Source organism: Bactrocera neohumeralis, chromosome 2, assembly GCF_024586455.1.
Source record: "Bactrocera neohumeralis isolate Rockhampton chromosome 2, APGP_CSIRO_Bneo_wtdbg2-racon-allhic-juicebox.fasta_v2, whole genome shotgun sequence".
Classification (NCBI taxonomy): domain Eukaryota; kingdom Metazoa; phylum Arthropoda; class Insecta; order Diptera; family Tephritidae; genus Bactrocera; species Bactrocera neohumeralis.
Genome location: NC_065919.1, coordinates 14,623,915 through 14,647,659, shown reverse-complemented (window position 1 = coordinate 14,647,659; position 23,745 = coordinate 14,623,915). Strand labels below are relative to the sequence as shown.

The 23,745-nt window shown below is 31.9% G+C and overlaps 6 protein-coding genes across 16 annotated transcripts in view; 2 read left to right on the top strand and 4 right to left on the bottom strand.

Annotated features, from left to right (window-relative positions):
• Positions 1 to 1,012: 1,012 nt before the first annotated feature.
• LOC126751575 (nucleoside diphosphate kinase 7) lies at positions 1,013 to 2,885 on the top strand. The gene is made up of 9 exons (XM_050461951.1): positions 1,013 to 1,147; positions 1,208 to 1,315; positions 1,397 to 1,563; positions 1,630 to 1,788; positions 1,867 to 2,074; positions 2,145 to 2,244; positions 2,302 to 2,435; positions 2,513 to 2,626; positions 2,683 to 2,885. The coding sequence occupies exons 1-9, from the start codon at positions 1,145 to 1,147 to the stop codon at positions 2,818 to 2,820; spliced, it is 1,131 nt and encodes a 376-aa protein (XP_050317908.1). The 5' UTR covers positions 1,013 to 1,144; the 3' UTR covers positions 2,821 to 2,885.
• LOC126751572 (solute carrier family 15 member 2) lies at positions 2,766 to 7,448 on the bottom strand. 4 transcript variants are annotated; one of them, XM_050461948.1, is made up of 11 exons: positions 7,186 to 7,448; positions 6,710 to 6,958; positions 5,799 to 6,011; positions 4,731 to 4,959; positions 4,365 to 4,639; positions 4,089 to 4,297; positions 3,892 to 4,020; positions 3,640 to 3,819; positions 3,357 to 3,467; positions 3,191 to 3,298; positions 2,766 to 3,132 (listed from the first exon to the last, which is right to left on the bottom strand). In XM_050461948.1, exons 2-11 carry the CDS (start codon positions 6,741 to 6,743, stop codon positions 2,920 to 2,922), a joined length of 1,701 nt encoding a protein of 566 aa, XP_050317905.1. In that variant the 5' UTR covers positions 6,744 to 6,958; positions 7,186 to 7,448; the 3' UTR covers positions 2,766 to 2,919. The 4 variants fall into 4 exon arrangements, with proteins under 4 accessions (XP_050317905.1, XP_050317906.1, XP_050317904.1 ...); XM_050461949.1 differs by lacking the exon at positions 7,186 to 7,448 and adding an exon at positions 7,093 to 7,166; XM_050461947.1 differs by lacking the exon at positions 7,186 to 7,448 and having other exon boundaries at positions 6,710 to 7,171.
• A 935-nt stretch (positions 7,449 to 8,383) lies between these two features.
• Positions 8,384 to 9,656, bottom strand: LOC126751578 (transmembrane emp24 domain-containing protein eca). Its single transcript, XM_050461954.1, has 2 exons — positions 9,394 to 9,656; positions 8,384 to 9,312 (listed from the first exon to the last, which is right to left on the bottom strand). The coding sequence occupies exons 1-2, from the start codon at positions 9,524 to 9,526 to the stop codon at positions 8,795 to 8,797; spliced, it is 651 nt and encodes a 216-aa protein (XP_050317911.1). The 5' UTR covers positions 9,527 to 9,656; the 3' UTR covers positions 8,384 to 8,794.
• Positions 9,657 to 9,930: 274 nt separating this feature from the next.
• LOC126751576 (DDRGK domain-containing protein 1) lies at positions 9,931 to 10,995 on the top strand. The gene is made up of 2 exons (XM_050461952.1): positions 9,931 to 10,101; positions 10,161 to 10,995. The coding sequence occupies exons 1-2, from the start codon at positions 10,014 to 10,016 to the stop codon at positions 10,967 to 10,969; spliced, it is 897 nt and encodes a 298-aa protein (XP_050317909.1). The 5' UTR covers positions 9,931 to 10,013; the 3' UTR covers positions 10,970 to 10,995.
• LOC126751574 (histone-lysine N-trimethyltransferase SMYD5) lies at positions 10,987 to 12,907 on the bottom strand. The gene is made up of 6 exons (XM_050461950.1): positions 12,766 to 12,907; positions 12,178 to 12,554; positions 11,883 to 12,120; positions 11,650 to 11,827; positions 11,356 to 11,570; positions 10,987 to 11,283 (listed from the first exon to the last, which is right to left on the bottom strand). The coding sequence occupies exons 1-6, from the start codon at positions 12,799 to 12,801 to the stop codon at positions 11,149 to 11,151; spliced, it is 1,179 nt and encodes a 392-aa protein (XP_050317907.1). The 5' UTR covers positions 12,802 to 12,907; the 3' UTR covers positions 10,987 to 11,148.
• Positions 12,908 to 13,786: 879 nt separating this feature from the next.
• LOC126767882 (5'-AMP-activated protein kinase subunit gamma-1) overlaps positions 13,787 to 23,745 on the bottom strand; it is a 236,166-nt gene continuing 226,207 nt past the window's right edge. For 7 of the 8 annotated variants that reach the window (XM_050485583.1, XM_050485582.1, XM_050485590.1 and 4 more), the window contains 4 exons: positions 17,638 to 17,928; positions 17,388 to 17,566; positions 16,238 to 16,441; positions 13,787 to 16,057 (listed from right to left, as the gene is read on the bottom strand). In XM_050485583.1, the coding sequence (XP_050341540.1) occupies positions 15,317 to 16,057; positions 16,238 to 16,441; positions 17,388 to 17,566; positions 17,638 to 17,928 (1,415 nt within the window). In that variant the 3' untranslated portion in view covers positions 13,787 to 15,316. Of the gene's footprint in view, positions 16,058 to 16,237; positions 16,442 to 17,387; positions 17,567 to 17,637; positions 17,929 to 19,727; positions 20,146 to 23,745 lie in introns of those variants that run through there. The other variant, XM_050485591.1, reaches the window with a different exon arrangement.

The window sequence follows — 23,745 nt, the reverse complement described above, 5'->3', positions numbered from 1 at the left end:
TTTATTATAAATGTTTGTTTTTCCTATAAATAAAAGAGATAGCGATTTATCGACCGAAAATTCGATATGAATATTTTAAATTTTACATATAAATACGAGTTCAACGGATTTGCTCGCTTACGGGGTAGCGAGCTAATAATATTTAGAAATAGCAGTGAAAAAAGGGCAGGAATAATACAGAACGTTATTGAATGTTAAAAATATCACAACTTCATTTAATTATAGACAGTACCGAGACAGAATATTTAACGAAAGCACTACACATTACACCTAATCTACAAAACAAATTGTCATGTTGCTTGCTAATCAATCAATTTATTTATATTGAACACATATTCTATGCTATTTCTATATCTCTGCTAAAATGGGTCGGAATAAAAGAGTGTTAAATTGTGAATTGCAAAGGCTTCAAGGGTAAATAAACGTTATTTATCGAATATAGTGTTTCAATTACAAAAGGTTGAGGTAAAAGCGAACAGTGGTTTAAAATTTAAGCCTAGAGGCTGCTTGTTGTGGTGCTAGTTCTTGATCGAGTATGAATGTGAGCCGGTATGTAATTTTCATCAAAACTTTGTCTTTTTTCAGTTTTTATTAATATACTCTTTGAAAGAATTATTCATTGACTCACCATAGGCGATGCTGGTGGTCTCTTCATTAAGAATAATTTATAGTTTTCACTTTTAATTTCTGTGTTTAAACTGCACCGAACAATCATTATTAAGTAGTTACTCGTTACTTTTCACGGTATAACAACGAGATGTTTATTTAAAACTAATTTATATAAAATTACACTTTTTGATAAAAAAAAGATTGCAACATTGTAGAAATCTAAACCTGCACAACGGTTTGGATTACTTCTAACCTTACTAAATTATAAAACCACTGAATCGCCTTAATACAGTAAAGTTTATTTTAACTAAATACTTAACTCGAATTCACTGAATATTCTTGGAGTTGCACACACAAAACTGTGAAATTTGAGTGCAACTGTATTAATAATATCGCTGACTGGTTGCCGGGAAACCAAAATCAAATATAAATAAATAAATGAAAATCTGTCATAAATTTGTACAGAAATTATTTCTTTTATTTCTTTTACAATAGCTTTATTATAAAAAAACGTGAGAAGACGTATTTATCGTAAATGGTATGTTTCTACAATATGCTAATGGAACTCGGCTTTAATCTTTCTTATTTATTACCAAAGGCTTTCAATCGTCGTCTGTCTTTTATAGCAGAATGGTACCAAGAGGAGGCAGCAATTATACGTACTTTCACTATATGTTTTTTTCCAACGGGTAATGCTATAGAAGTGGTAAGTTTTTCCACTGGACTCAGCTTACAACGGTCATACATATATATTTAATTGATGTCCTTATGATTATTTTTGTTTTAGTATGACCAGCAACACAAACGCACCTTTCTCCGACGTACTAAAATGCCTGAACTCTCTGAACGCGATTTTTTCATAGGATCAAAAATCAACATCTTTGGAAGGCAATTTGATATCGTTGACTATGCCGATGACATAACAAAGAACACACTCGACAAATATCGCAAAAAGTAACTATACAATTTGTTATAATATTTGTTGTGACTACATCATAATCCATTATATCCACTTGATAGAACTTTTCTGCTTTTAAAAAATATCTGCATTCAACAATTGGGTCCTCTGCTTTGCGCTCTCATAGATTCTAATTTTAGCATAAACAGAGCTCTAATGGTACAATTCACACCTGAACAAGTGAAGCAATTCTTGAGCAATAAACGTAATGTCGAAGCATCGTAAGTTTGTTTTTTTAGTCACAAAGAACTTTTTTCCATTTATTATTTGTTAATATTGCTACTTAACTAATGAATTAGGAGCATGCTGATGAATCAGTTAATCGGCGGCCCTTCAATGGGTTTCGAAGTGATCGCTGATAATGCAGTACAAAAAATGAAATTATGCAAAGAACAAAGTAAAGAATGTTCCAATGATAACACGGTTGCTGCGCTTGTTACCTTATTCGAACGGGAAGAAACTCGCATAGGTATATACTGTCCCCAAGATGAGGAAGAGGCCGAACAGGTGCAGTATAAAAAATACTAAACAGTTCAGAAAGTCTATTGATATATTCCGAAAATTCAATCTCTTGCAGGACCTTAATTTCTTTTTTAATCCTAAAAATGGTTTGCAAGCAACACTGCGTTTAAAAAATTCGACATTAGGCATCATTAAACCGCATTGTATCAAAGATGGTTTGTGTATTTCATATGAGTGCTTAAAACAACAACATTGTTATGGCATCTTTACAGGTAATTTAGGGCGAATCATATCGGAAATTACCAGTAATGGATTCAAAATCACTGGACTGCGTATGAATTTAATGGAGCGAGTGAATTGTGAAGAATTTTTCGAAGTATATCGTGGAATATTGCCGGAATATATTGTAAGTATATTAATGCCATAAGCAATCAAATTGTATTTATGAAATAACATTTTTATCATCTATCATACTTTTTAAAGCCTATGGTGGCACAGCTCGCGAGCGGCGTGAGTTTGGCATTGGAAATTGTTGCGGCAGATGAAAATAAAAACAGTTATGAGGAGTTCAGACAGTTTTGTGGTCCAATGGATCCCGTCAGTTATTACGAAAATCTACAGTATTTTTTATAATAACTACTTTTTGTTTGCAGGAAATTGCTAAAATGTTACGTCCGCATACCTTACGTGCCAAGTTTGGCGTCAGTAAAACTTTAAATGCCGTTCATTGTACTGATTTGCCGGATGATACAATTTTGGAATTGCAATATATTTTCAAAATTTTAGATTAGTAATATTTTATATTAAAATTTAACAAGAATTTGTACAAATAAATAAGTTAGGCCATTTAACTACATATTTCGAAAATATGTTAATTACAACTTTTATGCTTAAACACTAGTTCTGCGACTACTTGTGCTTGCAGCGCTTGTATTGGGTTCCTCATATTTCTGTGCCAAATGTTGCGTACGAATCAGCATAGTATCGTTCGTATTGTTCGTAAACAAATATCCAGTCTCTTGTAGGACATAATCATAAGCCAACATGGCAAATACTATTATGGAAATAAACATTATGACAGCATAGAAAAAGTACTCGTTACTCTGAAATAAGTGTTTATCAAGTAAATGTAATTGTTACGCTATTTTGTTGTTAAATTACCTGTGAAACAAACATATTTAACTGGGTTAAAATCACCACAATGAGATTACCAAAAGCATTGTTAATGAACCATGCTGCAGTGACCACTGATTTCATTGAAGCAGGCGCCTGTAAATAAAACATATTTATTGTTTTATCAAGTAAACATAAAAGCGACTAAATAAACCTGTGTAAATGCAAACTTCAAACCGGGTATAGATAACAGTAATTCGCCTAGCATCAGTAACAAAAACTGTGGAATTTGCCAAGCAATATTTACAGAACGATAAGGATGACTCTGAAATGTTAAAAAGAAAACAATGTAGTATATGTCTGTTAACATATAAATTATAGGAATTTAATGTTTTCCTTATCCAAATACATTATATGAGGAATTATTTGCTTTTAATTAAGTTTAATTATAAATTTGAATATACATACATACATATGTATAAAACAAACCGACTTACATTAATATATTCTTGCAAGACGCCGGCACAAATAAAAGAAAGCGCTGAGCACACGCCACCAGCAGTAACGCTATGCAAAGGCTTAACCTCTTCACCAAATAAACGACGAATGCATGGTGTGCACATATATTGCCACAAAGGTATTAGTATAAAAAGCAAAATAGGTCCCATGGCTTTAGCCTGTAAAAATAATTACGAATTTCGATATAAACTATGTACATAAGTACATATGAGCATTATATGTTATACTACCTGATCCGGTTGTATTGTTATCATATCGGCTACCGTCATATTCATCATTGAAGCCTGAAATGTCCAACTGGAATCTTGTTGGGCCAATAGCGCAAAATATACCGGTAATGGCATGAAAAGTTTACAGATCTGAAAGTAATTTTTTTTTATTAAAATATAAATTGTAATATACTTATGTACGTAATAAGTATAAATACCTTTAAAACTCTGCCCACGTCTTTTATAAAATCCTCATCATATTTGCCCACTGCATATTGTAGCCAATAGGTGCGTGGTTGCTCAATTTGATGCTCGTTACGCCACTTTACAACCAAAGCGTGTTTAATACAACCACACAATTTTATAAGTATATTTTCCTCAGCAAGTTTCTCAGCTTTGTAATAAAATTTACCGAGATTGAAGATTGCTGTAAACAAGAATGTAGAAATTTTAATATTTATTTGTTTGAAAATTGTCTAAATGACAAAACGTACACCAGGAAATCACAAAGGACAAGCCCAGCATTCCAAAAACCGCCGGGTAACAGTCGGTCTTCCCGAAGCATTGTGATTTGGCGCGCACTAATGGTGGTACAATTTTACTCAGCAGTATACCAAAATAGTAAACAAAGTAATACAATGAAAAGTATTCAGCCAAACGAGTGGCCTGCTCGGGCAGCTTGAATTGCTGTGCACCCAAAGAGGTTATGCAAGCGCGTATTGAACCATTGCCTATGGCTATAAATAACAAGGATACCGATACTAGGAAACTGCAAATAAAATGATTTCATTGTAGGAGTATTACACACATACTTATGTATACACATATCCAAAGGTGTGCATGTGTAGTTTTCGACTTACATCAAGGATATTCCAACTGCGGGCATAACCGTCAAAATTAGCAAAATCCAACCGGTAGCGTAGAGTATGCAAAAGTATGAAATTGTGCGCACATTTCCAAAATAACTGTCAGCTAATATGGCACCGAATATCGGACAAAATTGACCAAAGAAATTGAAAATATGCAACATAATCGTTGCAAAGCCTTCGCTAAAGTAGAGGTCATCACGTATATATAAAACTAAGACAGCTGTAAAATAAAAAAATATATAAAAACTTGATATATTATTAATTGTAGGCTAATTAAAATGAAAATACATCCAACTGTATGTGTCCAATATAAGTAATTTCATTTTCTTTTGAAAACGCGATGCAAAATATATTATATTTCTACCAAGAACAGGGTATATTAAGTTTACCACGAATTAGTCATTCAGTTTTTGAGATATCGATCTGAAAAATTTCTTTTTCTTTCTCCCCCAAGAAGCTATTAATTTTTTGCAACCGCCAATATCGGCCAACTATAGCCATATAAACTAAGGATCAAAATCAAGTTCTTGTATGTTAAACGTGTTATTTGACAAGAAATCTTGACGAAGTTTGGCAAGGATTATTGCTCAAGACCACGCTACATGTCCTTGTAAGGAAATGTTTTTATTTGTGAGGCGTATTATAGCTTCGGTTCGAAGTTAACGATATTACTTGTTTTTTTTTTTAACATTGTGACAGACCTACATACATAAGTATGTATTTGTTTGTAATTTGTATAATTCAGTGAAATTTTGTCACAAAGGTTGTAATCCAATTCCAATCTGAAATTGATAATACATTTTGTCTTGCGGTGCAAAATTCATTCCTTCAAACGATGCTTAACAATTTTCTAAAATCAACTTAAGTTTTTGAATCAGTAAATAATTATGCATACTATATGTACATAAGAACGTGCAAATAAACATAAGCAACTGCATATATTAATATAAACATTAGTGATACCGGTATACACAACAGTAACAACATGTTTCAGTATTTAATGTATATATGTACATACATGCACATACATTCTGTTCATAAATTTAAATATTTACTTACTTCTAATACCATTTGCGGCAAACGCTTCAAAAAATTTTGTCATAAGCAAAAAAATAACGGCCAATGGATACTTATATTTAATCGGCGGTAAAGTTGTTGTAAGTCCATATTTTAATGAGAGCCTCCTATCATATTTTCGCAGATATGTACTTGGATCGGGCTGTATATCATCCTCTGATATCGATGTAGTTGACTCAAAGAGTGCAGGGAGTGCTGAAATATTTGCAATTAACGATTATTAATTTAAAGAAGGCTTATTCCTTAAAGTATTCCTTATTTATTACACTATTTTTTATAGATATTTACAATATTTAAATTTTAAAGCCGGTTCGTATACGATAACAGTATACATCATGTTTTTGGAGGCTTAGCTTAAGTCAACACACGTGTATGTATTCGCTTGTTTATGCAAGAAATCCAGAAAAGAGCAGTTAGCGTCACTTAACCAATTACATTGACCTATTATGATATTTATTTGTTTCTTGATTTTCATAATTATTTCCTTAATTAGCAATTGTAGCATCCAGAAAGTAAAAAAATTGAGAGTAAGCATTACGAATATATAAATGTCAAAACGTGTAAACAGTGTATGTGACAGAAAGGATGTACGTAAGTATAAACATTACTGACAGTTTCCGGTTTTTTTCAAAGAGCTTTAAGGAAACTCAAACTATCCGGATATTGAAAAGTCCTCTTTGTGAAATCTTTCGATTTTTAATTAGTAGTGTTCTTGACGTTTATGATATATCGTAAATATAGAGATGTATTTATTTAATTTAACTTTATCTTTCATATCCCCCACTATTTTAAAATTACGTTGTTAAAATTATATAATATTCACAGTTTGTTATGTTCATGTGTGTTTTAACAATTTTTCGGCTACATACAAACCTATAAGCTGAGGCACTTACTCTCTTCACTGACGATCTGTGAAGCGCGAAACATTGTGTCCTTTGGTATTTATACTTTCAGTGCGTGCATTAACAGGTAGATTTTCTGTCTTCTATATACATAATATACATATACAATATGTAATGATTAAGATGGAATCCGAGCGCTTGGTTGGTTGGTTGGCCTTTGAATGTGACGGAAAAGCAACGGCGGTGGGTGGTTGCGGTTGCTGTGGTATTTAATCAAATACCGCAATTATTTTATTTTGCCTGAGTGAAATACGTAAGCATGTTATTTTTTGTGTATTTGCAAATAAGTTGTACTAATTTTTGTGTTTTTTTACATAAATCGATTTTGGTTTAAGAAAAATATTAAGGGTCTAATATCTCCAGTTGTTTATTACATTTAAACATATTTTTTTATAATTCAAACACAGTGCATAACTTTTCGCTCTCAATTTCATTAATTTCATTATATTTAAACCATTTCCACGTACCGTTTTTAACCGTCTACGAACGCGCCTAACTTAACACTGACTGACTTGCTGTTGGCGATTGCAAATAAGCCGCCTGAGTGCGGTGTCTGATGCCACACCAAAGTGTCTAGCTTCGGCTGTGTTTCAGTCTAGTTGTCGGTAAACTGAAGCTCCATTATCAGCAAGTCGTTGCATTCGTTTTCGTTTCAGCTGCACTTTTTCATACGTAATCTGCCTGCAGTCATTTTTTACTAATTAATGTGCATCTGTATGTGAATGTAGAGCATTTAACAGATTACCAAGAATTAACCGAACACCTTTCTGTATGTTGCGATTAGAAGATCGGTCTTTCCTCAGCGTCTAAATAGGTATAACTATAATTTTAATCTTATCTCACTATACAAGCATAGTAAGCAAAGTAACAACATTTAGTCTGTAGATCTTCTTATCAAATGCTTTATTTGTAGCTCATCTTACGCGATGCATAATACATATATATGTATGTAAGTGTGTATGCTTGTACCTATTTAAATGCACATTCCTCTTAACAAAAAAAAAAATATACAAAAGTTGCTTCAGTGTAATGTTTTTGTACAACTAAAGGTTCACGACTCAAAGATATGAAAGATAAATAAAAAAAATCTGACTCTAAATATTATTATTGTTGTTGAGACATGATCTTTATTTATTTATTCCTGACAGTCATGGATTATTACCTACAATTGTAATATGTATTTAAAATGGCTGAATATAATATTTAAGTCATCAATTTTGTTGAGACGCAGCCGAGAATTTAGTGTGACTTAATGAACAAAAGACCTTTACGCAGTTTGCTTCAGGACAAGATGGTATCAAAAGAAAATACTTTCCAAAAATCCAGAAAAGGTGGGCACCAGAAACAACTTAATTGATTTATGTTGTTGTTGTAACCGTTATCTAGTCCCCTTATGGTGGTAATTTATATAGTTAAATGTGCTTACCATCAACAGATATTTCAGAATTAATCCATAGAATAAAATATGTAAATATAAACATATGTCTGCAAGTAAGTGTGTTGATTACAAGTCACGCGGTCTACAGATAAAGTATTGTAAATAATGCTTTTCTCAAGACAATCAGTGAAATGTTTAACGTACTACTGATGCTGTGCTCTGAGTCACAGTCCATTGCACGGAAGAATGTCGCACTTACAGTTATCATAATAAAACATTACATCATATATAATTAAATTTACTTTTTTATTACTAAGAATTATGAAACAGAAATGGGTAGGATTCACAAAAAAAGTTTCATGGTTATACAGAATAAATTTACTATATTATAAAGTACTATAATTTTTGTCTGAGCAATTCTTTGCAAAACGGTTCATGCTGGTATAAGGATTTGTATTGATAAGCAACTGAGATTGAGAAAAAATGAAATGGATGAGCTTGGTTAGTGTCGACATTAGTTTTTCTATACGTTGGCACATCGAAAAACTGTTGCTAATGAACAAATCAATTTTTCTGATTATTTTAATTAGTATAACTTCTGCGAGTGGATGTATATTCAAAAATGACTTTTACTAATTATAACAATTCGCCTTCGTACTGTCTTCGTATCCACCCGCGTATTCGTTGGTTATAAATCTTTACACTAGTTTCTTCGCCTCGAAGAAGCTCTTTAAGTGTCGCATCTGCCAGAATCCCATACAGACCAAAACAAAAGTTTGTGCCAATGACCACCATAAAACGCGCGAGTTGGTGCTTTCACTTGTATGACGGAAACGCTCCTCCCTATAACGTTGATAGTTCTGTTCTTTGGTGATTTGATCCACTTGATCAAGTAATTGACGTATGCGCAATTGTAATTCAGTCAATTTCTCTTTTTGTGCAACATTCGCGTAATCGATGGCGTGCTCGCCCACCTGTATATCCAAATGGACACGCAATTGTGCACCACTAAACCAAGCTGTGCTATTCGAATACATGCAAATTACATGTTCACCGGGTATATGTGAAGTAAAGGAGATGCGACCTTCAGAACTATAAACGCGTGAGAGTATAACTTTATCGTCGCTATCACGTACTTCCACATGCATGCCAATACCGGGAGAGGAGGGCATAAAACCATTAGACCGCGGGTCGTATAGTTCCACTTTGTAGTTCACTATAAAATATAAGTAGTTAAAAGCAAATTGTTTAGTGAAATATTTCGCAATGCTTTGTACAAAATATTAAGATGGCTTACCGATGACGGTGGTCTCATCAGGAACTTCTTCTATAAAACATTTTCGCTCTGTTTCTGCTATGTGGAAGTAAAGGCCAAATGTTGTTTGTAGAACACAAAGCAGTACAATTGAGGTAACTAAACATTTACTCATGATTATCCTTATTACAGCGGTTAAATTCTGTATAACTATGTGAAAGAATATTAATTTCTAAATTCGTTTATATCACCCCGACACGTATGCCAATGTAGAAAAATCTGACATTTAGTTATTTTCTTTACATATGTTGTTCTGTTCGTTTTTGAATCAATATTGCTTACAGGGTGATCGTGAGTAGTCTTTTTAATCGAATATTATTCCTAGCAAAATATGTTTGATTAATTTGATTAATTGCCACTAGAACATTTCACTTCCTGTTCTAATGGTACAAATTACTATTTTTTTAAATTAAATTGCTAATTCAGCTAGTTAAAGTTCCCCCTTTGAAATATAACTAAGGTTGGCATTCTTTTGCTAATTTTGCTTTGATGCCAGTTTTCGTGATTTGTTGACGTTTAAAGTATAATATTACAAAAACAAAATAGTTAAATTGCTGTGTAGGCAAATCAATTGCATATATATTTTTAATATTTAAAGAAATATGGATTTGACCTTGTTAATAGGTATAGCAACGGCGTTGCTAGTAATACTAATTGGATTGTTGCTTTTCCAAAGAAAATCAACAGGAGGTATGTGATGGATCATAATAATTATTATTACGTTGGTTAAAATTCATAAACTTTCGCAGACAAAGCAGATAAGCCAGCACAGCGAGGAGTTCCGGTTAGGGCACAAGAGGGTATTCCACGACGTGCCCAGATAGCTCGAAACCAGCGTAACCGTTTGCGTCAGAACGCTGCAGCAGCTGCAGCCGCAGATCAGGCCGCTGCTTTAGATAATGCCTTAGAAGCGAATGACAACGACGAAGATTGGGATGATGATGAAACTCCGTCTGGTCCGGTCTTGGATGAGAAAATGGGCGCCAAGAAACGTGCCAAAATGGAAGCAAAAGAACAAAAACGAATAATGCGAGAGCAAGAGCTAAAACAGCGTGAGGAGCGTAAAGTCAAGGAAGCTAAACTCGAAGCAGAACGAAAACAACAGGAAGAACGTGAGGAGGAAGTGGAACGTAAAGCAGCAGAAGCAGAGCGTTTGGCACGCGAAGAACGTGAACGTAAGGAGCATGAGGAGTACTTAAAAATGAAGGAAGCATTCAAAATTGAAGAGGAAGGTTATGAGGAAGCCGAGGATGCAGAAAAAGAGCAACTTTTACAAGATTTTATACAATATATCAAAGATAACAAAGTAATTGTTTTGGAGGATTTGGCAATGGAATTCAAACTGAAAACTCAACAAGTGATCGATCGTATACAGGACTTACAAGCGAATGGTACATTAACGGGTGTGATCGATGATCGTGGAAAGTTCATCTACGTATCACAAGAAGAATTACTTGAAGTAGCAAAATTCATAAGACAGCGAGGGCGAGTGTCTATAGCAGAGCTGGCTGAAAGTAGCAACAATCTAATTAATTTGACACCTGTTTCGAGTGCTTAATAGATATTTCAAAGAAGTTTAACAAATATTTTAGTGTAATTTTACTGTTTAATTCGCTTATAACAAAGTTTTATGTAAATTGTGAACAAAATTCAATGTACATATGATCCATTGTATTGTAAGTTCAATTCTTACAATAATATGTACCTACATATGAAATGTATAAAACAAATGTGTAGTTAATCCGACATATCCGCATCGTCATCGTCCATATCCATATCGTCATCCTCATCTTCGCTTGTTTCATCGGGGTCGGTACTTTGCGATTGACATTTAGGACATTGGCATACAAAAATATAGTTTTCTTTAAGAATCTAAAAAGACATACAAAACAGTTTTGATTACAGCTTCGGGAGTTTAACAGTTAATTCTACAAATTTATTTACTTTTTGTCTCGAATGTCTGCTGCGCTCCAGCTGGCACTCATCCAAGTAAGATATGCAAATTTCTTCACCAACTTGTATAGGTGCTACCGCTTTCAACACAACTATGTCGTTTGAATAAGGAAATGTCGAATGAGCGTTTGGTACACAACTGTGGTTAATCTTGCTTTGAAGTAGATAAAGTCCAGCACCCTCAGTGTTGAGAAATTCGCCCGCGACTTTAATGGATACATAGGTATGTATACGTGTGAAATAATAATACGTAATTTAACTATGAAGTAATTGTTGTTAACTTACATTCTCCCACTTTATTGTAAATATCATCAATATATTCGTCAAGTTTTGTCTTATCACCTTCAGGCATTGGTAAATCGCTCACTTTTTTCACCCATTCCGCCAACGGACTCGTCGCAATGCCCTGACTGTTTGTGCCAATCATGCCCATTAATGCCTTAAAAGCCTCCGCGTTGGTGAACTAAAGGCAAACACTTGAAAATATGTTCAACAAATTTCGGGAACATTACACTTACAGCAGCTAATTCCTCGTCCGCAAATGCTCTACAAAATGCTACAAAAAGTTGTTCCATTTGTTGTTCAAAGTGTTCCCCCAACATTTTGTGATATATTTTTTGTTCTGTATTAACTATTAGCGATTGGAAGGATTGAAGCGACTGGAGAAACTGCTCTTTGTTGTTACTTTGCTTATACATGGCCATTAAACGAACAATTAACATAATTGTACCAGTTTCCGGCGGATAATGCATTTTTCTGAAAGTATCCAAATTGTTGAAAAAAGTAATGTGCAAGATATTTGTTTACACCTACTTCCATATTTCATTCAATGCGTTTATTGGGTGTGTGTCGTCTGTATGGAAAGCACCCATACAAGCTATACGATGATATTTATTTAAAGCCTCCATACGACAATCCTCGGAACAGTACCGAACTTTACAATTGGGACATTGTGTAAATTGTTGCAGCCATGGTGTTGTTGGATCGTATTCTGGCAAAGGCACTACCAATGCATTGTTATTAGCCAATCGACGCACATTTTCTAAAACTGTTTCTAAAGGTCGCATACAATGATCACAAGCTTTATACCCATAAGCAGCATTCCAAGAGAACTGTCGTGACACAAAGGGCTCCTCCTCGAAAATAGTTTCACCAATAGCAAACGTTTTTGTCGAGATCATAGACCGTCCCTAAATGTTATTAACAAAATTATTTACTTACAAAAACAACACATTCATATACAGATTCTGACGAAAATTTTCTAGTGAGGAAGTTTCAGTTCCTCGAAAACGCTTTGTATACAAACATCGATATGAACGCATGATCTACACAACAAAGTTTCCCTTCCGAAGACTATGCTCAATGCAAGAACAATTTAATTTTTGTACGTAAATTACACACCTTGCCGGGAATTTCTTTAATTTCGAATGAATACATGGCTTCAATATCCCCAAAATACTCTCCTTTTAATTAGAGGCTAAACGTGCTGATTAGTTGACTATAACCCGGTGATATTGTTTTGATTTCGTTAATGGCGAAAACGTGTGCTACATCACACAGGGTGACAACCATTTCTAAAAATTGTGTGGATTAAGAAATTCTGATTTGGTCCCGGGTTTATTATAATATACATATATGTTCTAAAGAAATGTTATTACCTTTAGCAAAAATAAATTGTACATTGAAATTATATAGCGAATATATCTTTCTGAACATTTGGTTTGTGCTCTACACACTGTGAAAAATTATTCATTTTGTGGCATCCTTAATAACAACAATGCATTAACTACTCTTCCTTTGGTTAATACCGCGCGCTAAATTGAGGTGAATTTAAATATTTATTTTAAAAAATCCGTTGGTGGACACAAGTCATAAACAAAAAACAATATTATAAATATTTCTAAAAAAAAAAATTTAAGTATATCTTTGTGATTGAATATCTACTATTATCACAGGTGGAACGTAGCTGCTAAAGATATATCTGTGCTTGGTAAAGAAAAGAGAAGTCAATTCAAAGTTTAAGAATATAATAAAAGAAAAATAGAACAATTGTCGTTTTTTATAAGGAAACTACATGTTTGGCAAAGTCTTTCATATTGCTGCTGTTCATCTTTGTAACGACAGATAAATTAAGTGCCTAAAACAACGAAATCAGTAATAAGAAATGGCTCTATCTTCGATTTTTAATGTGTAAAGGGTATTAACTCAATTAAATGCTTTTCATCGATGTAAGTTGTGTAATCAACAAACATCTTTACACAGTATATTGTTCTGTCTAATAGCGACCTCAAATAATAACACGTTTTAGAAAAAAAAGAGTTACGAAAATATTGTTTTTATTCACATTTAACCAAAAACTCAAAGCATTTTCCGAAACATAACCCTTTTTATGTAATAGCAGGAGCAAAGAAACTTCCACGAATTTTGCAAAGAAAATATATGCATTTATTTGTTTCCTTTTGTTGCTTTTAGTTTTATGCACCACGCGCAAATACTACAGTTCTCTACTATTTTCCCACGTGTTTTTATTATTTTCAAATTTTTATTCAAATACAATATTTGTTTGTTTTGAGTTTTGTTTTTGTTTGCATTTAATTATGTATTATTAATAGTATTCGCTTACATAGATCAGTAATTCAATGTTTTAAAACTTCTTTTCTTTTTATTGAACTTTATAATTATAATAGCAATAATCATAATTACATTAATTTATAATTATATATAATAATAATGATAGTAATCATAATTGAATTAGCAGTACATAATAATATTAATAATAATAATAGTTTAATAGTAATATTTTATATAAAAAGTACCATCATATTTTTGTTTTATTTTTTATTTTACTTTTTCTTGTTTGTTTTATTGTAATAAAAACATAGATAACATTCCTTCCAAATATTACATTATATAATAAGCGTACGGACGCTTTCTCTGCACTTTGTTTTCGCCTTTTGCATTCGTTTTCACTTCCGCTACTAAAACTACATTTTATTTGTATGGTGGTTAAGCTGCTGCTTTAATTGGTATGAAATCTTTGTTTCGGTAATTGTTTGCAATTATATGGTTTTCAATATTTATTTGTTTGTTATTTTTTTATTATATAGGTTGTTGGTAATTTTGTTTTTTTAGCTTTTTACGATTTTATTTATGTTTGTAGGTTTTGCAAACTAGTTTGTATGTATATTTGTATGCATGTGTGTTAGTATGTATATTTGTATGTGTATGTATTTGTAATGTGGGAAGCTTTTGTTAGTTACAAATTTTCTTTTGTCTGGCTTTAGTGTCCAATTAAGGCGCATGTTTACTTACAACTGATAGCAACTAATAATTTAACCGTTATCTGCATCATAGAAGTATCATAATTCTCTTTATTGACTTTTTATAGTACAAGCAGTTTTGTGTTTGTTTTGTTTTATGTTGCTTGCTTTGTAGTTTTGCAATAATTTCTACTTAAGTTTAAAAAAACACTAATTTTTCTTCATCATATAAATATAAGAGGTTCGCTGAGCCCTATCAAAAAACCTTGATTATTACACTTGCCTTGCCACTGTTTAATGTGTGTATGTGCATGTGTGTGACTAAGCGTCAACACGCAGCCTTTCCGAAGCTCCTTTCGAGCCTCAAAGATTGTTGCACGATCCTTCGCTCTTCGTCCGAGTGTCAGCGACTCACTCGTTCCCAGCGTTGACTGCAGTTTGCACACACAATTAATCCAATGCATTCAAAAAAATTTAAACACTCTCCTCGAATGTTTTTTTTTTTGTTTTTCTTTTTCTTTTATATTAGTAAGGCTTTGAAGCATTCATAGCAACGTTCAAGTTTATCAAATCTATTGTTTGTTTGTAATTCGCTGACTAAAAAAACGCATACTTAAATATATGTATGTATGTATGTATATAATATATGTTTGTTTGTAGCTTGATATATTAATGTATAATTAAAAAAAAAATTATTCACTAACAAGCGCCATCTCGCGTGCCGTCGTTGTTGGCATGCCACCCAGCGCTGAGGCTGCCGACGCGGCCGTTTCCAATTCTCTGTCATCATCCGCTGACGCGTCGAGCGATTTCTTCAGATCCACAAATTGCCCAGTCACGACATCATCATCATTATCACTTAACTGATCGGCATCGTCCACGGGATCTTCTTCCGCCTCGGCGGCAAAGGACACTTCAGCGGTATTACTACTATCACCATTTTGCTTTTGTTGTGTTGAGGCATCAAGCTCCTCATTCGACTCGCTTTTAATTTCGTCACCGTTCGTTGGTGGCGCCGATGTGGGCGCTGTTGTTGTTGTTGTCACCAATGCTGGCTCCTCCTCGGGTATATCATCAATAATACTACGACTGCCCGATGATTTTGTATCGGCATCTTCGTCATCGGACGATTTGCGTCGCAAAATGGGATCAGAGGCGCGTAATGAATTTTCAGAGTTGCCTAAACCTTCGCCACTTGGACGTAAAACCAGGTACAACAGTATATCGGATAGTGAAATAATACCAATCACTTTCTGATTCTCATCAACGACAACGAGACGATGCACTTCGGCGCGCACAATACGCTCCATAATTGTGTAGAGTGTCTCATCTAAGCGACAATTGTGCACACCTTCGAACCATTCGTTGCGGTGTTCATTTGCTTTGCGCAGCGAGACATCTAAATCGTTGTAGGTCTTCTCGGCGGCCAAGTTCTGCAAAAAAAAAGGAGGTTGAATACAGTGTAAAGCTAGTGTAAACAGTCTATATACATATATGTAAATCGGGTTTACTGATAACTTAACAATTCTCTTTCTTTTGGTAAGGAAACTCTCTCCACCCCTGTTTTATGACTTTATTGCGAGATAAGAACCTAATGAGATCTAAATACTTACAATTACGTCGAATTTCGCGTAAATATCAACAAGCCGCCCTTCGGAGTCCACTAACGGCAAAGCCGATACTCGTCGCTCCACAAATTTCTTCAACGCCATTATAATGCTTGTGTTCTCGTCCGCAGTCTCAATGTTGTCGTATGTGCCGATCCTTAAATCACGCAAGGTCTTTTGCATATACGAGGGCTTTGGTAATTCGTTAATCTGCAACCAAAAAACAATTCAGTTTTAGTTTGAAAATAAACAACAAAATAAAATAACAGTGAATTTGGAGTTGAATACTGCATGGGTTACATGGGTTTCAAAAAATCGTATTTTTTTATTGTCTTATTAAATTCTACCTCTACACCCCTAGAACATTGTCCTAAATTTTCAAATTAATTAGAGTAATAGTTTCCGAGAAACAGCTTTGAGAACTTGGTCACTCGTGGCTAGCTAGGCTAAGTGCGTCGTCTTTAAACGCGTTTTTCTCGAAACTGTTTTTTTGAAGTCGGCTGGTAAGATTTCTCGAGGACTACTCAACCGATCTTTATGAAATTTTACACAGGTCTTTGAGATACGTTTTGTAAACGTCTTATGATACAATTCTTAAGGACTTCGACAAAGGATTATTTAAAAAAAATTGTCCCGAAATTTAAATTTTTTTGTTAAAATGTCTGCCAAAAATTAAATTTTAAGTTTTTTTCCTTCGTCGAAGTTCTAAATTAAGGTTTTAGCTAAAACATGTATTTTTCACTTAAGATGGTCATGTAAGGAGTTATCGAGGGGTCACCCGAGATGGTGTCGCAATGGCCGAGTTTAAAATATTTTTTCTTTGCTAAAACTGTATGTTTTTAACAATAAAAAATTCTAATAAAATATTTCATTTTTTATATGAGAAAAAAAAAATTGTTGAAAAAAGGCTGTTTTTTAGCCGAGGAAACCCATGTAGCAATATCTAACTGTAAATGAGTTTGGTTTTTATACCAAAAACTGTTTGGGTAACATTTTAGGTTGTTACAACAACAAAAACAATTTCAAGTTAAAATCCAATTTAACAGTGTCGACAAACTGGTATATAATATTCCCGCATAACCTCAATTTTTTTAGTACTTTCTACTATTCATCTCCAAAACATCAACTAACATTGCCATAGTACAAGTATACTTACATATAAGAAGAGGAACCTCAGTATGCGTTTATGTGTTAATATATACAAAACATTGCCCGTCGCTGGATCAATGACTGGTAATCGATGGATACGATTGTGTATGAGAATTTTAATGGCATCGTAGAGTGAAGCATCCGGACTGATGCTAACCAATGGCATAACCTGATTGTGCAGCACATCTATAAAGTACAAATAATTAATAAAATTAATTAGTTACATGTAGAAAGTTGCAAATATTGTCGACACTTACTTCGCCATGTGTCCAATTTGTGCTCCTCCAATTGTTCCATTGATGCATTTGGTGACTTATAATACATTTGTAGAATCTTTATAAAATCGGTTATGGTTAACATGCCAACGAATTGTTGTTTTTGTGAATCCCAGAGCGGTGCTGCACGTACACCATTATAGACGAGTGCATAGAAAGCTTTCTTCACCAGCAATTGTGTATCGAATACAACCAATTTAGCTGAGGTTGGTATTAGATCATAGCACTTATGGAACCGGAAGAATTTCACGAAAATTTGTGAGTCGTCTTCTTCTGTAAGAGAAAAAAATTTCATTAGATTAAACATGTGTAAATAAAGTGCTGAAATAGCTTATATTTAATTATTATCAATGCATAAACTGGTTTTGTGGTGTAAATAATAATGATTACAAGTTTTGCACAATATACATAGACATATGTATGTATGTATGTGTGTATTGCACAATATTTATGTTTAACATACAGAGAAACGACCAGCCAAAATCAAAAAATCGGTATGGGTTCGAATTAAAGTCCGATTTTGGAGCACCACCCCGGTAGCCTTTCTAATAACCATTTTGTAAACGTCTTATGCTACAACAACAGCAACAATAAATATAAAATTGATATCTATTAGTTTAAATTTATTATTGTTCTTGTAGCGGCAGAAGACATTACCGAAATAATTTCATAAGACATTACCGAAATAATTTCAAGGAATTTGGCCGCATAAATATCCGGGTTCGTTCCGGTTACTTTGACGAAAGAAAAAATTAAAATTGAATATGGAGTGAAATTAAAATTTTTATATGTGGTTAATTTTTATAGTCATTTCGAAGGTATACCAAAAACACTTTTTAATTAAAAATGTGCAAAATAATTTGAAATTTTCTATTTCTTGAGTGTTTTATGCTAAATTTAGAGCTTTTCCAAACACAAAATTAATAAAAATTGCTAATTTGAAAAAAAATTAAAATATTCTAAAATTTAACTTCATTTTTCATATCATCAATTACTTTAATTTATTATTCTTATAACTTTTAATTTTTTGCACATTTTTTTTTATTCTCAATTTACCAGAAAAAAATTGTTTTCATTTATTTATTAATTTTTTTAATCGTTTACAATTTTTTTATGTTTTAATATTTTAGTTATTCTCAAAAAAAGTAGTTAAAAAATTTAAATATTCTAAAATTTTACAGAATTTTTCATTTCTTTAAGTTATTAATTTTTATGAATTTTAATATTTTTAAAATTTTTAAATATTGTAATTGTATCAGGAATACATACAGACATCTTTTAAATTTTTCAAAAACTAATTTTTAAAATTTTTTAATGTGGGAAAAAAATATTTTAAAGTTTTTCTTCATTTTAATTTTTTTATTTTTATAATTTTTGATTTTTTGCGCATTTTTTTATCATTCATAATTTACCAAACAATCATTTTTTTCATTTATTTATTAATTTTTTTTTACATTTATTGTTTATTATTATTTTTTATATTTTGTTATTAATTTTTTATTAATTTTTATTTTTTTTGTGTGTTGTAATTATTTTTTAACACAAAATTAATAAAAATTTTGAATATGAAAATAATTAAAATATTCTAGAATTTTACTTAATTTTTATTTCTGTAATTTATTAATTTTTATGAATTTTAATCTTTTGCAAATTTTTAAATATTATAAATATATCTGAAACATATACAGCATTTAAACTTTTCAAAAACAAATTATTGTAATTCGTTATTGTGAAACAAAAAAATATTTAATTATTTTTCTTCATTTTTCATAACTTTACTTAATTATTTTTAAAACTTTTTATTTTTTACACATTTATATTATCAATTTATTAGAAAAATTTTGTTATTTATTTTTAATTTTTTATTTCGTTTTTTTTATTATTTTTATTTTAATTATTTTTAATTTTTTATTTTTTTATATTTTTTATATTTTTTCTATTTTTTTTATTTTTTTCTCGTTTTATTTTTTAATACTTTAATTTCTTTTTAACTTATTGCTATAAAACTTTACAATCACTCAATAAATTTTTCTTTCCAAAAACATTTCCATTGGTTTCACGCGCTCTCCCACCTGTTTTGAGTAATTGTCCCAAACATTTCTTCCATCTCTCCGATACCGTTTCAAATTCCTTTATACTCTCTAACGGATAGTATTGCTGCGCCCACCAAAGATCCGTGGACTTTGAGCCACCACCGACTTCCAGACGACCAGCATGATTGGAATAGAAATGAAATTGTAACATGCGGGCGAGGATTATATACCTAACGGTTGATTAAATATCAGCAGAACTGCGTTCTGACAGCTGCTGCGTGTGTAGTTTCGCTTTTGGCCAGTGTAAAATGTCGGAATGTTGCGCGTTAAAAGCGCAACAATGTTGCCAGCGTGTTGCGCGAGTGTGTTTGTTGCGGCGTTTAATGAGTTTACTTTTCGTTGTTGATGTTTTTGTGGAGAAAAATTATTTTGTTTTAGCTGGCGCATTACCGCTGATTTGATTTGATGAAATTCCAATGTATTTTTTATGGTAAAAATTTTGTAACTATCTTTAATTATTATTTTTTTTTTAATAAATTAATTTTGTTGTAATTTCTGGATTTTAATTTAATGTTGCATGGTTTTTGTATTAAAAACACCGCTCACTTACAGCACTTTTATGGCACTAAACACAATTCACTGCAATTATCCGAAGTTTTTTCTGTTCTTATACATATGTATGTATGTAGGGTTGTATATTTCATACAATTTTGTTTATTATTAAACGTTTATATTGTTGTTGTATTTGCGCTTTAATTAAAATGAAAATTGATATAGCAGCGCTTCAGCTTCTTGGCTCTAGGCATAAATTTCATAGCAGCCTTTTTTAAATTATTTTATTTACATACTGACATATTTGCGCTTTTATTGAGTGTGCGCTATTGATAGCGGGCATAAAACTTTCAATTTAGTCATAGAGAAAAATAAAACAAAACAAACAAAAAATTAAAATAAATAAAATAGCTGGTATTGCTGTTATTAACAGAAATAAGAATGTTTCACACAAAAAAAAATAAATAAAAATAAATTGAAATAAAACAAAAAGCTAAACAAAACTTTAAATATTTAATTAAGTCTAAAAAAAATAAATGAAATAAATATAAAATAAAACAAAAATTTAAATGATTAAGGAATTGTTTTTGCTAATCTACACGCCACAAAATACCGCAGTCAAAAATTTAAAAATAAAAAAAATATAAATAAACCTGTCTTGCGCTCTATTTGCCATGAAAATTGTGTGTGGCATTAACACATTATAATTACCGACCCTATAAACAAAATGCAATTTATTTAAATTTTTTTTCAATTATCATTATTACGCTCGGACTTGAGGTCTGACAGCAACCGAAAAGCATTTGTCAAAACCAACAATAAACAATTCAGCACTAGGTTGCAGCAGTTGTACATATGTACATAAGTACATACAATACATACATACAAACATGTGTACATAAGTACATTACAAACATGCCACAATACATACATACATATATGTAAATATGCAACAACATGTGGACATACTATTATTATTTTTTTTTATTGTTCTGCATACATATATTTTTTGTCGTTTTCTATTCGCTGTCGTTGCATTGTGCGAAGTCCGATGAAAATGAAGTACAATTTTGCAATTTATTTTAACAATATGCACCTTGACAAAATGAAAATGAGCGCAACCAAGCTTTGTACGGCACACGCTAGGGATCAACACAATATGTAATTGCACACAACAACAAACAGCGCTGAACAAGCAGCAGCTGGCTAATGCAATGGGCGGCGAAATACAGAAAAAGTTAGATAAAAAGCAAACAATGCTTGAAATAGTGGGAGATTTTGAAAATTTATTGAAAAAATAATAAATAAGAGATTCGATAATGCCGGAACTCAGATTACCGAGACTATATCTCTATATACATATGTATGTTGTATGTTATACATATGGCATATGTGTGTATGTTTTTTTTATAGTCGCTTCGTTTTTCAACATGCCCGTTAGCCCGATTAATTCTGCCCACCAGATTATGTTTGCTAATTTTACTGCTGCTCTATGTGATTTATGTCAGTTGTTTGTTCGATTCGTCACTATCTAAAGTTTGGCGTAAAGGCTTAACACAACGAAAGTAATAATCGTAAATTGCTTACATTTGTGATCTTTTTATTTATTAAAGTAATTTTTGTTAATTTCTTTTTTTTTTTATTATTATATTTTTTATTAATTTTTTCGAATAATACTATCCAATTTCAAGATCATGTAGAATCCTATGAATATTTAAATTAAGTCTGCGAATTTATTACAATTTTGTAAGATTCTAATTACATGCCTCGTCAACTGCAATGCAAACCGATTTGCCAACGGCGTTGGCGACTTTATTAATTAAGTACATGGCTGGCATAGACTAGATTGCGAAAGATCTAAAATTGTAAGAAAAAAATTTATTTAGTTGCGGGCGTCAATGTAGACATGTGGAACCAACAACAAGTGCAATTTTCAAAAGCTGTCCTAAAAGCTAACGTTCGTAAAACACACACAACACAATTTAGAATAAAACTCAACCCAGCCTCTACATATGCTGAAAGCTTTAATTACGCTTCACATTATTTATAATTTTTTCAATAAAATATAAAAACAATAAAAAAAATATAAAAATAAAAAAAATAAAATATATAAAATAAAACATTAAAAAATTTCAAAACTAATTTTTTTATTTTGAAAAATCGAAATTTCAATAAAATAAAAAAAAATATGAAAATATAAAAAGTAATAAGCAACATAAAAAACCCTCAAAATTATTTTTTTATATCGAAAAATCCAAATCATAATTTGTTGACTTGAAAACATTATTTCCGCATTATCAAGCAATAAACACCATTCATCTGCGTCAATTTACATTAAACCGAATGCATTTTACGCATGTTTTTCTAAATGTACACACTTACAAACCGAACACATACATATATACATACATACATACATATGTACATGCAAATATGCCAGACACCCGCATTATGGCCATTCGGCGATTTTAAGCAAACACTGTTTAAATTTTAATTAAATTTGCACTTTAATTATTTTCGCTGTGTAAGCACGCCATGCGGTTTTCTGGTTATCGCCAAATAAATTAGGCAAATAGTTTTGCAAAATTTATTTTGGCAATCAAACAATGTATTGACCAAAGCAACGAAAGCCAGAAGAGCGCCACCCCTCTCAAACAAAAACCAGACGAAGGTATGTGCAAACGTACTCAAATACATACACATGCATATAAGAGATAGTCAAAATTCTAAATTAGATATAACTGTAAATAAAACTGCGAGGAGCGCACAGTGCGCCACAGATAGTGTTGTCTATGGTAAGAGTTTTGGGATAATTCTAAAACACGCCTATTTATATGGCATTGGCTTATAAAGAAAACGTAGAACGAAAATATATTTGGCAAAGCAGTCAAAATTATTTCAATTAACTATCCATTTAGATCTGATGTGGTAATTGCACGTACCGTCTGTATATGCATCAATAATTTTTCTGTCACTGCTGCGTGACTGAATAAAATAAATTAGAATATTAAGGTAGGTGCGACATACATACATATATACATATGTATATATATATAATACATATAATAGATGAACTTGTAAATCAGTAAACGAAATTTGATGCTATACTTATGCATATACATATGTATGTATGTGTATATATTTGTTTTTTTGGCAATGCTTTCAATCTTAATTCAAATACAAATACATTAATTAGTTGCGAAAAATGATAAAGAAAAAGTCTCAACCTACATTTTTTTCAGACATTGCCTCCTTCTCCTGTCATTTTCAACTCAATTAGCCAAAAATAAATTTGCATATTTCTTGTACGCTTTCAGTACGCTTTTAATTTAGCAGCATTGGCCTTTTAGAATTTTTTCTGGTTGATTTTTCCTTTGGACAAATCAATTCATCAATTAAAATTGCATTTTTTGATTATTTGCTCCAACTGACAGTTTGTTCAATTTGAGCATGAGAGAGCAGCAGTGAACTGTTTAATAAAATAGCATGCGATAAAACTATCGCA